Source organism: Solanum verrucosum, unplaced genomic scaffold (genome assembly GCF_900185275.1).
Source record: "Solanum verrucosum unplaced genomic scaffold, falcon-dt-bn FXZP01000118.1, whole genome shotgun sequence".
Classification (NCBI taxonomy): Eukaryota; Viridiplantae; Streptophyta; class Magnoliopsida; order Solanales; family Solanaceae; genus Solanum; species Solanum verrucosum.
Genome location: NW_026020568.1, coordinates 2,466,450 through 2,483,195, shown reverse-complemented (window position 1 = coordinate 2,483,195; position 16,746 = coordinate 2,466,450). Strand labels below are relative to the sequence as shown.

At 29.9% G+C, this 16,746-nt stretch overlaps 1 protein-coding gene across 1 annotated transcript; it reads right to left on the bottom strand.

The window, feature by feature from the left end:
• Positions 1-318: 318 nt before the first annotated feature.
• Positions 319-13,569, bottom strand: LOC125810470 (sesquiterpene synthase 15b-like). Its single transcript, XM_049489942.1, has 7 exons — positions 13,471-13,569; positions 13,044-13,326; positions 12,557-12,929; positions 12,233-12,454; positions 4,233-4,371; positions 1,704-1,952; positions 319-612 (listed from the first exon to the last, which is right to left on the bottom strand). Exons 1-7 carry the CDS (start codon positions 13,567-13,569, stop codon positions 319-321), a joined length of 1,659 nt encoding a protein of 552 aa, XP_049345899.1.
• Between the last annotated feature and the right edge of the window lie 3,177 nt (positions 13,570-16,746).

Below are 16,746 nucleotides of genomic sequence, written 5' to 3'. Positions count from 1 at the left end.
TTAACTAATAAAAAAGTGGAAGTTTATTTTTTTCTTCTTAATTTCTTTTTATCAATAACGAAAGACTTTAAAGTAAATGCACAAGAGAAAAGTATTTAGAGAGACATTGATATATTGCTCAACTTCAAAGTGATGTATAAATGAACAGAAATGACTTTCTATTTATAGAAGAACAAAAGTTGCATGCAATGTTGTTTACAAAACTGTTTATTGGAGTAGCAAATAAACATCCACAATTAAGTGCAAAAGAAATATAAGCATTGTAGAGGATTACAATTTCTTTATTCCATTTTCTTTATTTTGTCCTTCAATTTGCTTTCATACTTTAATGGGATCAACAAGCACCATAGAAATGACGTCTTTTAAGTTATTTTTGGAAGAAGTATAAGCATCTTCATCTTTATAAAAGAATTCTGACGTCCTAATAAGGTTAAGCACTGTCATGAGCAAAACTCTTGGTACTGTTGTTGGTTTTAGGCATTGTTGATTCAAATCCTTCCAATTATTCTCTATTATTTTCCTCATCTCCATGTAAGCTTCTTCCTTTGTGGCATCATATTCATTCATGTAACATTCAATACCAGAAGCTACATCTCCTCTTTCCATTTCTCTCTGCGTATCACTTGAGCAACAACCATTAGACAAACAAGTACACGAGAGCCGAGATTGCAAGAGAAATAAAAAGATAAAAAATAACAATAATATTTCTAGTGTGTTCTCATAAATAAAGCCTAAAAAAATGAATTGTACACATATCTTACCCTTGCCCTTACCTTTGAAGGAATAGACATGTGATTTTCTATAGAACATCCACTCAAGAAACGAATTATATTAATAACTAAAATAGTAAGGATAACCAATACTATAAAAGTAATAACTGATGAATAATAATAATAATAATAATAAGAAGAAGAAGATATAATTTCAAATATAAAAAATAAAGTAATTAATTTATAACAAATATGGCCATGTTTTATTTACATAAAAAATAGCCAAAAATTATAGAAAGTATATACTGACTATACACTATAGCTTGCCAAAAGTCATAGAAAATAGGAAAACTTACATAAATATACAATATTAAGAAAATATTTACCATTTATAGCAATAACATTTTTTTCACTTGATCACTATGAATACATTTATAATACAGTTTTAATACATCTTACAGAGAACAATTTGTAAAACACATATAATACAAGTTTTATTGATGGATAATATATTTTATCACACATTTTAATACAATGTGTCAATTTCTTACCAAACAAGCATAATATAGTTTAAAACATTTATAATACATATATATTGCATACATAATTTACTTTTAATACATATGTCAGATTTATCATAGTATTGCTATATATGGTAATAAATAAAAAAGTATCGCTAAAATCAGTAATTATTTATTAAAAGGTAACTCATCCACGTAATTTTTTCCTAGACAATATATATTGGTTATACAATACAGTGTATCTATGCATGAGCTATACACTGACTATGCATTATGATACACATAAAAACTAAATATAGCTTAGCTATGCATGAAGTATACATTAATTTTTACTCTCAATCAACTCGAAATCACCTCTAAACAATTCCAAATTTTAGATATGAAATCATCTTGATGTTTCGAGTTATATTATATAAAATAATACGAGTAAATAACTGTTGTAAAAATAGAGAAGATGCGAGAATTTATATACCTCATGTGATACAATATCATTCAACAATCTTGCAATAATAGAGGAAGCGATGAGAATTGGAGGTTCAGTTGTAATCCATTTGAATGCCTCTTTGGTTGCTTCATCGCCCATGCCTAACCAAGAAGCAGCAGTAAGATTTGGGATAACGCTAGTTTCAATTCCATTCTTCATATACTCCTCCATTCTGGGGATTGTGTTCCCATGAAACCATTCCGCCTCTTGTAAATAAGCTCCCACCAACTTTTTCATCTGAAATTAATTATTTAATTAATTAATTATTCTCTCTCTTTAAAAATGAATGACACATGAAATGAGAGAGAGCCGCATAAGCGGAGTCATGATTAGGAGTTTGGGGATTCTAAATTTTAAGACATTTAAGTAAACGCATCAACTCTAGCGTGAAAAACATTTTCATAACAGTTGAAGAAGAAGGAAGCTGACGATTGGAACATGTCAAAGAAACGGGTCCAACGAAGTTGACTGACGTGTCTACAACAAAGTGTTGAAGATGAAGGAAGCTGATGATTGGAATGTGTCAAAGGAACAAGTCCAACAAAGCTGACTGACAAGTTTACAGCACTGCTGTAAAATTAGAGTTGCACTAGGATTAGACTACTTATATTAATTAAGATTATATTACAACTAGGATTAGATTACAATTAGGATTATAGTACAACTAGGATTAGATTATTTATAATTGTTTTATTATTATAGAAGTAATAGGTATTGTAGTAGGACTCTAAGTATCGTTAACTTAGGACTCTACAATTCTCTCCCTATATAAGGAGTATGTACTTAACATTATTTTTCATCAATACAATCCTTGATTTCTCTAATCCTAGATGTGAGATTTCTACATGGTATCAGAGAATAAAAGCTCTTCCGCTCTCTGAGTATTGATAAAAAAAAAACAACCACACGTTAAATTACAATGACCACTTCTACCAAAACTATGTCGACCTCCTCACTTCACCAACTCATTGCCGCTTGCTCCATTAAACTTAAGCCAACAAACTACCTCATAGGGAGGACACAAATATTCCAATTGATTCAGGTGATGAAACTAACGTATCTCATCTATGAACCAATTAAAAGTAGTTGTTCCAGTGGACAAACTGCTAGGGAAGTTGTAGTTGTTAAGAAGGATGCAAAAGATAGTGGCATCATTGATGATTGGAAGGAGAAATATGTGTTGCTAAGGAGTTGGATCTCAGACACCTTGACAGAAGAAAACATGTACCTAATTGTGGGCTGCTCAACTGCTAAGGAGATGTGAGAATGCTTGGAAAAATCTTATATTCAAGCAACAAAAATAATTAATTTTGCTAGAGGTTTAGGTCTCAAATACAAGACCTTTGTCATATTAGGTAAGGGATCATATTTCACCCTTCATCAATTTATTTATGCTCTCACGAATTTTGATGTAAGGGAAGATGAAGAAAATGTGCCACAACAAAACCATAACATGGTATTATCTGTTCAAAAAGGTAGGGGAAGAGGAAACAACAACATTAACTCCAGAGAAACAGGTTTCAAGCTTGTTAGACAGGGAACAGGTTCTCAGAACAGTCAATATGGACCAGGTTCTCTGAACAATAAAAGTTTTCAAAGTGAAAATAAAGAGAAGAATAGTATTGATTCATGTCAAATATGTTATAGGAATAATCATATTGTTCTTAAGTGTTTTTACTGGTGGAACTACTCGTATCAATCTGCAGATGAACTATCACAGGCAACGACTAGATATCACATTCATACCAAAGCATCGACAAAACAAGATTTTGCTGGGTATTCAAAGTTTTTTTTTGTTGGGTATTCAAAGCAAGCTAGGAGTAATCGTTCTTCTACTCACTAGCTTGAGGGAAAGTATTGAAGAAGAAGGAAGTTAATGATTGGAACATGTCAAAGGAACAGGTCCAACGTAGCTGACTGACGTGTTTATAATGAAGTGTTGAAGATGAAGAAAGATGATAATTGGAACATGTCAAAGGAACAGGTCCAACGAAGCTGACTGACGAGTTTACAACACTGATGTAGAATTAGAGTCGCACTAGGATTAGACTACTTATATTAATTAGGATTATATTACGACTAGGATTAGATTACGATTAGGATTATAGTACAACTAGGATTAGATTATTTATAATTGTTTTATTATTATAGTAGTAATAAGTATTGTAGTAGGACTCTACAATTCTCTCTTTATATAAGGAGTATGTACTTAACATTATTTTTCATCAATACAATCCTTGATTTCTCTAATCCTAGACGTGAGATTTCTTAATCCTAGAAGTGAGATTTCTACAATAACCACTTCCTTCTCACTTAGTCATTAATTAGTTTTGTCAGGGGTTCACAAAGTTAATATATACATTTGTATTTATTTATTTTTTTAATACAAATATAGGGTCAACCGGTCAAGTTAAGAACTATTGGATTTGTCTGAACCCACACTTAGCTCCGCCCTTGAACTAATAGAAAGTTGGATTATTAGGAGTAATAATTAATATGTATCACATAATTACTTACCTCACTAATAGGGAAGTTGACTCGAAAGGACTTGTTCTCCTTTGCCAACTCATTCTCCACTTCTTTGTAAAGATGTAGGAGAGCAGTGTAAAAGATTTTCATATATGGCGCTAGATTTTCTGCAGCATCGATGTTCCACCTATTGTATACGCAAAATATAGGTGGTGTCATTACTTACACATTATTACATGGAACAAATTGGACGAGGCTCTTCTCCAGTGCTGATCTCTTCAGTTTTTCACAGTGCTATCCTATATAATTGACACGTGTCAATTTGATTTTTTAATGGACCAGATTAATTTCTTGACCAAATATCATTAACCATGGTTATTACTAATTCTCTCTCTTCCCATTCCTTTCTCAGTCATCACAAAACACTTCTTTCCCTTCCAAAACTCTCCAAATAACAGAGCAATTAAACATCATTCGTGGAAATCAAACAACTGAAAATTTAAATCAGATCAATAATTTTAAATCAGAATATTTTTTTCCATTTACATATGAACAAATAGGGAAAGTCTGAAAAGAGAAAGACTGAAATGGAGTGAGTATCCCCAATTAAAGATTACAGCTATAAATACCAAAAGAGAAGAAGAAACCCAAAGAATCCAATGGAGGTTTTTTTTTAAAAAAAAAAAGTATATGAGAACATATTTTCCCACCCACTTTTCATGCCCTCTCCAAGTCCTTTAGTTGGCCTTTGTAGAAACTCCAAATTGAAAAAAATTAATGTTACTTAAAAGACGACGGAGTTTTGTGAATCACCATTGTCACCAAACCAAGCTTCAAAGTAGTCTCATTGGTTGAATTTTTAAAATTTTATAACACTATCCTTTGAATTTTGTCTTCTTATATCATAGTGTGAAAATAATGGGAAGAAAAAGCAATTTTGTTGTTAGCAATCTTCATATTTTTGCTAACAAAGAAAATTCTTTGTTGATTAAGGAAAGGTTTGTTGCATAATTAAATTGACAGAGAAAAGAAAGAGAGGAGAGAGAAGAGAGGAAGAGAACTAGTAATAACTATGGTTAATGATATTTGGTCAAGAAAATTAATCTGGTCCATCAAAAATAAAATGAACACGTGTCAACTGTACAAGATAGCACTGAGAGAAATTGGAGAGATCAGCACTAGAGAGGAGCCGCCTCCAAACAAGTAAGCGCTACTCTCACAAAAATTGAAAAGATTAGTTTAATAAAGGAAGAAATATTTTCAAATTTTGTGTGTATAAATATGTTATAATATATGTATGGTTATAATATTTTGAAACTTATAATTTTAAATATTTCATAATACCTCTTCTGAATTTAGTAGGAGTTTAATCATAGGATTTGAGACTCAACTTTGAAGATTTTAATTTATAACCTTGTATATATTTTGAATTGATGATATATTATTGTATACCATCATTAATTTTTTTTCTAAATAACGATAAAATTTTCTTTCCTAATAAACTAGAAAATATTTTTATTTGGGTAAATCACATAAATATGCTATATTAAAGAAATATTTACTATCTATGTCAATATAATTTTTCTAACTAAATATAACAATTTTTTGGAATTAAGAAACTGTACAGTCGCTTGCCTCTTTCTACCCTTTTTCCATCTTCCTTCGCCTTTTTTTTTTATTCTTCTTCTTTGTCTCTTTTTCTATCATTATTATCTTCCTCCGCTTTTTTCTTTCTTTTTTGTAAAAAAAATTATTCTTCTTCTTCTTTGAAATTTTCATATAAATAACTATCTTCAAATCAATTTTTGCCCATATTTCATTATTTTTACCCAAAAATACGACGGAAAAAAAAATGAAAAGATGAAAATTTGTTCAAAATCATAATTTCAAGCAAAAATTTTTAATCTGTAAACTTATAGCAACAAGAGTTCACCATTAATGGTCATTATAAAGCTTCAAATTTTGAATTCATTAATTGAAATTTTACGAATTTGTGATTAGCTTGGATAGATTGTTCCTACAAATAATTGAAAATGTTGTTTGAAATTTATATCTCAATTTTAAGAGGGCTTGGTTAAGTTTATAATTGATTTTAGGAGAAATATTAGATTGAAACTCGAAAAAGGTGAAGTTTATGGAACTGTATGACAATTGTATTAAAGTTGTATTAGATATGTTTCATAATTGTATTAAAATTATATTAAAATCATGAACAATACATTTATAATACATATTACAAACTTCACTCTTTTTTGGTGGTATCAACCAAAATAATATAAGTAACACATTCATAATACATTTATAATATAGGAACAATACATTTGTAATACATATTGCAAACGCCGCTTTTTTTCTTAGTGATACAAATCAAAATAATTTATAAGATATATATAATACATGTTTTCTTCATGAATAGTACATTATAATACATATTGCACACTTCACTCCTTTCTTAGTGATACCAACAAGAATAATTTAGGTAACACACTAATAATACCTTTATAAGACACACACATTACATTTTAATACATATTGCAACCGTCACTCATTTTCTTAGTGATAAATTAAAATAATTTATAAGACACATATAATATAAGTTTTATTCATAAGCAATCCATTAATAATACATATTGCAACCATCACTTATTTTCTTAGTGATACAAATCAAATAATTTATAAGACACATATAAGTTTTATTCATGAACAATACATTTTTAATACATATTGCAAACTTTACTCTCTTCTTAATGATACCAACCAAATGATTTACGTAACACACTTATAATACATGCACACTACATTTTTAATACATATTGCAAACATCACTCATGTTTTTAGTGATACAAACCAAAATAATTTATAAGATACATATAATACATGTTTTATTCATGAATAATACAAGTTTGATTCACTCTATAGATTATTATCTTGTTTTTCATTAGTAATGTTTTTTTTTATTCTTAATTTTCTCTTCTAATTCAACTTTAATATTGTGTAATACACTTTTAATGCAAATTTAATTCATTTTGTAGTTTATTATTTGTTACTATTAGCGTACGTGTTTAATTCATTATTGATATAAGTTTAATTCACTCTATAGGTCATTGTCTGGTGTTTCATTAGTTAAATTTTTTATCCATGCTTAATTCTCTCTTCTAATTCAACTTTAATATTTGTGTAATACACTTTTAATACAAATTAATTCATTTTACAGTTTATTGGCTGATTTATTATGATTAAATTACTTGTTTAATTTATTATTGATACAAGTTTATTCATTTTACAAATCTCAGAATGCTCTTTCGTTTGCTACATTTTGCATGCGTGTTTAATTCACTTCTAATTCAACTTTAATATGTGTGCAATACATTTTTAATTCAAGTTTAATTCATTTGGCAGTTTATTATGTTTCTTCATTTGTTACGATTAGATTACTTTCTACTCTTTCGTTTGCGATTAGCTAGTTTGGATAGGTTGTTCCTACGAATAATCGAAAATATCGTTTGAAGTTTATATCTCAATTTCAAGAGGGTTTGGTTAAGTTTAGAATTGATTTTAGGATAAATATTAGATTGAAACTCGAAAAGGATGAAGTTTACGGAACTATATCGCGTTTGTATTAAAGTTGTATTAGATATGTTTCATAATTGTATTAAAATCATGAATAATACATCCTACATTTATAATACATATTGCAAACTTCACTCCCTTTTAATGATATCAACTAAAGTAATTTAGGTAACACACTTATAATACATGCACAATACATTTTAATACATATTGCAAACATCACTCACGTTCTTAGTGATACAAACCAAAAAATATTTATAAGACACATATAATACATGTTTTATTCATGAATAATATAAGTTTAATTCAGTTTATAGATTATTGTCTTGTCTTTCATTAGTTACATTTTTCATTCATTCTTGATTCTCTTTTCTAATTCAACTTTAATATTGTGTAATACAATTTTAATGCACATTTATTTTGTACTTTTTTGGTTGATTTGTTACTATTAGATTACTTGTTTAATTCATTATTGATACAAGTTTAATTCACTCTACAGACCGTTGTTGGTCTTTCATTAGTTACGTTTTTTATGCATGCTTAATTCTCTTTGTCACGCCACGAGCCTACACCCTGGGCGGGACCGGCACCCGGAGACCATTTCTGGCCCCAAGCGAACCCTTGGCCTGGCTTTCTTAACTCAACGGAAACCTAACCCAACAGAATAACTCAATGCAATGCAATATATATTACAAAACAACTTAACTTATAAAATATGGCCATAAAGGCAACTCGAATCTCAAAATAGAATATTTACATATATATATAGATGAGAGACTCAATACTAACTGACTGACTGTCTGTCTATGAAGCCTCTAAAATACTGAGATGGATGTTGGGACAGACCCCGCAACATCCTAATAAAACAAAAACTAAGAACACAAAATAATTGAGTCCTCCGGAATGCAAGGAGGCTCACCATTGACTCTGGAGTGCTCAGCTGGATCAACGACATGCAGGATGCTGATATGGGGTACCTGAATCTGCATCATCAAACGATGCAGGCCAACTAGCATTAGTACATGGAATGTACGAGTATGCGAGCTGGAAAACTAAGCAACAAAGGCTAGAAGGAAATTTGGAAGAAACTGAATAGCTTACCTGGCTCAACTCAACTCAACCTGACTGACTTCTTTCAATATAAGGCAATTTAAAACAAGTGCAATATAAAGAAAGATTGTTTAAAACATGCTATAAACTCTGTGTGTATGCAAAGATACAATAAGCCTGAAATGTATATAGAAATACAATGAACTGATGTATATAAAAATACAATAATATCTGTGAATGAAAATACAATAACTGTTGTGGGAGTTTCTCTAACTGACAACCATCACATGAGAGCTATAGTGATGATACAGCGATCGACCTCACGCTGCCAGAGCATCTTATACCCGGCCAAAGGTATAAGACCTGAACTGCCTAATGGATCCACTAGTCTAATATGAAAAGGATTCATCTAAAAAGTATGATCCTTTTCTACCCATGGTGGCTAACATGGTTCTATGGGGGCTGTGGGTTCTTTGAACGCTCCCCCAATTCGGTGCTCGATACTACTCCCAAAAATGTACTGGCTCTTATGTTTTTAAAACATATTTAATATGCTGATTGAGATAATTACTCAAAAAAAAAACTATCCCGAAGGCTCTTTTGGAAATCTCAGTTTCCAACCTTGTTTAAATGTAAAGACATTTCTTTAAAACTTCTTTGGAAATACATAGTTCCCTAATAACTTTGAGAAAATGAACTCAACTTTAAACTCTTGACTCTTTACTCTTTACTTGACTTGCAACTTGAGCGTTAGAATGAAGTTAAAACGTTCAATAAAGACTCTTGAAAAGCTTGGAGGACTTGCTTGAACTAACTTCTTAACTTCTAAGCTTGACTTCTAATTTCACTTGACTTCTAACTCGACTTGACTTGGAAACTAACTTCACTTGAATTGGAAACTAACTTCACTTGACTTGGATTATGAATTCAAGGGTAATGATTTGTGTTTGGAAAGACCCCATGATGATTAGGAATAATTTAGGACAGCTAGACTTAAGAAAAATTTCAAAATTTAATTCTGAAAACATAACAGATTCTGTTCACAGAGGGAACAAATCTGTGACGCAGACTTGCTTCAGGCAAGCTGCCCAACTTTTCTCCTTCATGTTGCCAACTCTAAACCCTCTCAACCTCAAAGGTTCTTTTCCCAAACACTTGGGGTCATAAACCCCTCAACATACAGTGGATTCCACTCAAAAAATGCAACCAGATCCTGTCCCAAATCAGCAAGAACTTCAACAACACAACCAACAACTTCAACAACCAAAATAAATCTTTTCTTGGAATTAAAAACGAGTAGGTGTGGGGGGGGGGGGTGGTATGAACCAACCAACACTAAGGATCATAAAATCCCTCAATATATAATAGATTTCAGCTCAAGAACACAACCAAATCATGTCCCACAACCAACAATAACTTCCGCAACACAACTAACAACATCAACAACAACTAACAACTTCAACAACAAATCCAATCTTTTCTCAAATAATAAAATGAGCTTGGTGTGTGGGGGAAAGGATCAACCCACACTAAAGAACTCACATACCTTGATAGGGATCACCCCCGACGAAATTCCACGACGGAAACTTGTTGATCTCCTCTTTCTCCTCTTCTTCTCTTCTTCTTCTCTTCTTCACTCTCAAGAACCCTAACTTTCTCTCTTTTAAAATGGAACAAAAATGATCCACAAACAGCCTAACACAACAATATAACCTCAAAAGAAATGATTTGTGAAAAGACCAAAATGCCCTTAAATTTCCGGACGGACTCCCTGCCAACTGCCCCAACTTTCAAAGGGCATAACTCGCTCATAAAAACTCGGAATCGAGAAAACTCGGTAGCGTTAGAAAGATCGTTTCACAAGCTTCACAACTATAACTGGAACTACTCCTAACTCATCCTGAGCTAGGAGTTACGACTACTCAAAGTTGGCCAAAAACTCACTGATTTCCACACTTAGCCAAATTTCCAGATTTTTGAACTTAGCCAAATTTCCAGATTCTGGACTTAGCCCAATTTTCCAGATTCTGAATTCCTTTCATTATTTTCCAAAAATGACTATTTCAAATTTCAAGCTTTTCCATAGTTATTTCAAATTGCCGGATGTTACACTCTTTTCTAATTCAACTTTAATACTAGTGTAATACACTTTTAATACAAGTTTAATTCATTTTGCATTTTATTGGTTGATTTGTTACAATTTGATTACTTGTTTAATTCATTATTGATACAAGTTTTATTCAGTTTACGGATCATAGAATGCTCTTTCGTTTGCTATATTTTGCATTCATGTTTAATTCTCATCTAATTCAACTTTAATATGTGTGTAATACATTTTAAATTCAAGTTTAATTCATTTTGCAGTTTATTATATCTCTTCATTTGTTACGATTAGATTACTTGTCCAATTAATTATTGATACAAATTTTATTCCGTCTACAAATTATTGACTACTATACGAAAGAAAGTAGAGAGAGAAAGAAAGGGAGAAAGAACAATAGAAAGAGAGGGAGAAAGAGCAGCATAAAGGAAGAAAGGAGAAAGAACAATGTACAGAAAGAAAGAAATGGAGAAAGAATAACAGAAAGAAAGAAGGAAATGGATAAAGAGCGAGAAAGAGAGACAAATTTGAAAAGGCTAGAGACAAAAAAAAAGAAAAGAGGCAAGACAGAAAGATAAATATAATAAAATACATAGTATTGTTAGATATTGCTATAAATGGTAATAATTAAATAATATATTTAAAATAAGTAATTATTTTTTAAAAGGGATCCACTCAAGTAATTAATCCTTTTTATTTCGTAAGTAATATTTTTGAAATTGAAATTGAATAAGCATTTGGGCCCTTAAAATATTGTCATTTGGATGGACTAAAAAGAAATGTTAGGAAAATAAACTGAAACGTAGATATATTATAATTAATGTTTCCACCTAGACCAAAAGTAATCTACGTTAAGTGGAAACCTCCGGTAAAGGGCTTTAAATTAAACACAGACGGGCGACGGGCTCATCCATTGGCAATCCTGGTAAGGGAGGAAAACATGTGGAATAATTAGAGACACAACAGGTAAATGGATTGTGGAATTCATGGGTAACCTAGCCTTATCAAACAACATCAAGGCGGAACTCTGGGCACTCTTACAGGGGTTACGTCTTGCAAAACAAAACAATCTAGTGCCATTAGAGGTCAATGTGGACTGTGAGGAAATCATTAATTTTATCTCTCCCTTGTGTGTTTTAAAGAAAGTTGAGGCAGACAAAGTTGGGACGCTTTTTGTTAAGCTGAAAAGGCCAAGTTTATCATCAGATAGTTGTAATAGTACTAGTAATAACCCCTGCTATAGCAGACATGTAAATCTGCCACTGCTCTGTACTGATACATATTAGTTATTAATAATATAATCTTGTTTATCAAAAAAAAAAAATACCTTTCTATAGCATTTGTGAGGAGAGTAAGTTCATGCAGTGTTCCATAGGTATCATAGATGTCATCAGTAGTAATTGAAACGAAACATAACACTTTGGCTAGTATAATCCTGGCAACCTTATTTTGAGGCTCAAAGTACACACCCAAAGACCAAAAGTACAACTCAACCACTCTGTCTCTTGTAAAAGGTAGTTCATTTGCCAAGTTCAATTCTTTCCACCACCTAAAATGTAAAGTTAAATCTCAAAATCAATAATGTTTTTAAAAAATAAAAATAAAAAAATTCAGTGTAGTGATATTATTGATTGTGTATCTTGCTAGTTACCTTGTGATATCACATAGCTCCCTTTTATGCATCTTCTGCAATGTATTGAAGTCCAGTTTTGCAAAATTCAATAACACTTGATCACATGATTTATCTTCTTGATAAAACGATAGGTATTTTCTAGTTGCTACCCTAGCTATAGTTTTGTTGATTGGATACTTTAGGGCATAGCTGACTTGCATCGATAGAGAATTACTCAATTTAGGCAACAATAACTTCAAATGAGTGGTGGCGAAATTAACGGCTTCATCCAAAATTTCTTCATCATGTACTCTGAATTGTGTTGCCTCGTACAAGCTTAATAATCCTTGCATGTCTTTAACCATTGCTTTATTATAATTTCCTTGGTCATCGGTGAACTTCCTAAAAACATCTGTTTCAAAATATGTACTCACACGCTAGTGTGTAAAAGTTAAAAAACTCTTATCTACAAACAAGCTTTGTCAGATTGTATCACATAAATTAGATGGAATGACGTATTACTTACCATATGAGACATAGTAACCTTGTTGCCTAAGTAATCGAAAGCTTAGAGCAACAGCATGAAGGTCATGACTTTCAGCAAATTCACCAATCCATTCTTCATAACCATTATAGATGTTACTCAATGATTCCTCAATCTCATGTTCAAAATGGTATGCCACTCCAAGCAATTGTATTGTGTTGATAAGTTCAAGTTTTTGCAAAGATTTGGAAGGAGAAATCACTAGCATTTTTCTCACTTCTTCTTTTAGATCCTTGTGTTCCTTCTCTTCCCATTCATTGTCTCCCTATGCGTGTAAATAAATATATTTCTTATCCGTAAATATTTTCAAGTGACTTGAAACTTGAAAGTGTTGAAAAAAATATATTTACTCAGCCGACACATAAAACATAAACTCAAATTAAAACATGTACTAGGCATTCAAATTTACCAAGAGATTAGCATAGGCAAGAAAATGATCTCCCCAAACAGTAGGATGATGATTGTCACTCCGACGTGTAATCTCCACCTCACCACCAAATTCATCCATTTTTTTCAACTTAGTTTTTATAGAGTTTGGAGTAGAGAGAAACTAAAGACGTGATAATATGCTTAATTAAGGTTCGATAACAGTAGTAGAAAGTAAGAGAAGTGAATTACATAAATAAATATTTTTGTTCAATTTACTTCACACAGAATGTCTATTTATAAAGATTTAAATTGATAGTGGTGATTGTGGGGTCCATACCATCTTTTGAGAATCTATATATATATATATACACTAGATAATTTAAGGCCCGTGATACGGGCCCAATATAATTTTACATATTTTATTGGAAAATTACAAAATTTACAACTTATGATATCATAATCCACTCTCGGATACATCCTTATTCCCTATCGGATACATTTATCCCCTCTCGGATACATACCTATCTCCTCTCAGATACATCCTTTCCATAGAGTAATCTATCATTTGCAATGTATCGGAAAATCAAGGAATGTATTCGTAAACAATGAAACATTCGAGATTTTTGTAATTGAGGAAATTTCCGAAATAGGATGTAATTAGCCTCCAAAGATATGAGATTTTTGTACTTTATACTCTCTTTTTTTCTTCAGTAAACAACTTCAATATATCACTTAATAATCTATTTCAAATGCTCATACGACATAAATGCGTCGTTTACAACCCAAATTGAGAAAGTTGAATTTTGAAAAATTCTATGCAACAAGGAAATAGAGAATTGTGTTAGATTATGAGTTAAAACATATCGTGTTCGAGGAATATATCAAATGTTGATGTCTTTAAAAGAGTTCATCGATCTACATATATTTTGCAAGTGGTATCTATTTTTCACTATGTTATTATCTTTTTTTGTAATATTTGCACCATAAGCTTTGCATCTGATAAAATACTAATCATTGATCAATCAATTAGTAAAGATCGATTCAAAGTCTTTTAAATCTCTATTGGTTCAACTTTAGTATACTGTGTTTGTAGTTTGCTTTGTCGATGAATTTTGTGATACATTTTATTATTGTCTTCGATAAATAGAAATACTTCTATTTATTTTGATTTTAATATTGAAAGTACTAATAAAAATTGATTTCTAACTCCACAACAATAAAAACAATCAGGAAATCAACTTTATTTCTATATACAATAACAATTATCGTAATATTATATTCTAAATATTAAAATTATTTATTAAAAAAACTATTTCTAACTCCACACCAATAAAAACAATCATGAAAGCAATTTTTTTCTATATACAATAACAATTATCATAATGTTATATTCTAAATTACATTAATAAATTTTTTTGATACTACACTCTTAATATCATGCCGTAAAAGAAAACTTTGAATCTTACCCCGACAAAATAACCAATATACTTGTTTTTCTTTTTCAGATTGTTTTTTCCTAATTTATTTAGTTTTTTTGTTCCTCTATATTTTTCAACAAAATCCTTTTCTATTGACTTTGTATTTTGTCGTTCTTCTTTATTTTTTAACTACTCATTTTTCTTTAATTTGTATTTTAATATTCCTTAGAATTTGAATGTTAAACTTTCTCCTTGTCAATTTTTCTCTATTAAATAGTTTATTATATTATATTAAGAAAATATCCTTTATAGAAATGAAAAAAAAAAAAAATTTAATCTTTCGATGAATACATTATCAAATCATTAATTTCTTGATAGTCAAACATTTTTTATTTTTTTAGTCACAAAATTTGATATTTTCTTCAAATTAATTAAAAAATATTGATACGTCATTTTAAAGACTATTTCAATGATCAAAATACAATTTTAGTGGTCATATTATGTAACATAATATTAAAAATATGTTTGCACAATATCTTTTAAAGTATTTTTAGGAACAAAATATTAACTATTCAAACACATTTTATTTTAAATTAGTTCAAAATTTTCTTTCTAAAATATGTCAAAACAAGCTTAGCATTTATTATTGTTTGTAAGAAGTTAACTAATAGAAATTCTTCATTTTAACAAAATTACAAAAATATCTTTATGGGTCCATAACAAAAGTAAAGACATACAATATATGAATTCTTCTAGATTTTCATTTTGATCACTAATTACACAATTATTATTTTACCCTTAAATGATGTTAAAATTACTAAAATGCCATTGATCGTCCTTCTCATGGCTCTTCTATATAATAGATAGAAATGTTAATTGTCATAATGAAACAACATGAAAATTATAATATATAATTTACTTATAGTTGAAAATTACTTATGAAAAAATAGAATACAAACTATACATTTAAATAAGTTATGTCATATACATATTAGTGTAAAGAAATTTCACTCTATAAATTTATTTACTTATTATAATATGTAATTTATTTTATTATGAAAATTTACAAATTTGATGTTTTATGAAAAATTGGTATGAATATTTTTATGTGACCTCATAGTATGAAGTTCTTTACTTTATGATAATAGAAGAATATTACTTAAAATAAATTATAATATCTTAATATAAAAATGTGGTGGGTCCATATTAAATGTCACATCATTAGGATATACATGACATTTAGAAAAATATATTTGGTTGTACTATCATTATAAATCTATTACCACTTTTTTGATGCCATAACATAGAAACAAACATTCTAGAATTTTTATGAAATGACAAATTTGTCCTTGGTCGTCCTCAACTTGACTCTTTTATATATATATATATATATATATATATATAAAGCTGGATATAGAAAAGGTGATGTGACACCTCTCTAACTAGCATTATTTTTCACATTTTCTAATTAAATTAAAATTAAAAAATTAACTATATTCTACCTTACTTGATCAGAATAAAGTCATTTAATTCAAATCATCAGCATGTCTTTTGTTTTCCATAATTAATTACTATTATTTAATTAGCTGATGGTTTAGATTTGGTAAAAGGAATATTTAATTAGCTGACGGTTTAGATTTGGTAAAAGGAATCTCCATCTTTATTTTGATAGTGCAAATTTCATTTGGTAGGAAAAAGAAGTTTACTCAAATGAGAAGAGAACGAAGTTGGGAAAAGAAATATGAGAAAAACATTTTTGTATACTGAAAGTTGGGAGATGGAATCTGAAGCAGTCCAAGGTGATGGGTTAAGTTCTTCTACTAGTACTATAAATTTCATTGAATTGTTATTTCTTTCTTTTGAATTTTCCTCATGTTTTTTGAAGGTCATGTGTATTT

Coding starts and splice junctions, on each gene's coding strand:
- LOC125810470 (XM_049489942.1), bottom strand. CDS start 13,569: ATGGATGAATTTGGTGGTGAGGTGGAGATTACACGTCGGAGTGACAAT. Junction 4,372..12,232: donor CTCACAAATGCTATAGAAAG/GTATTTTTTTTT, acceptor CGTATACAATAG/GTGGAACATCGATGCTGCAG. Junction 613..1,703: donor ATGATATTGTATCACATGAG/GTATATAAATTC, acceptor AGTGATACGCAG/AGAGAAATGGAAAGAGGAGA.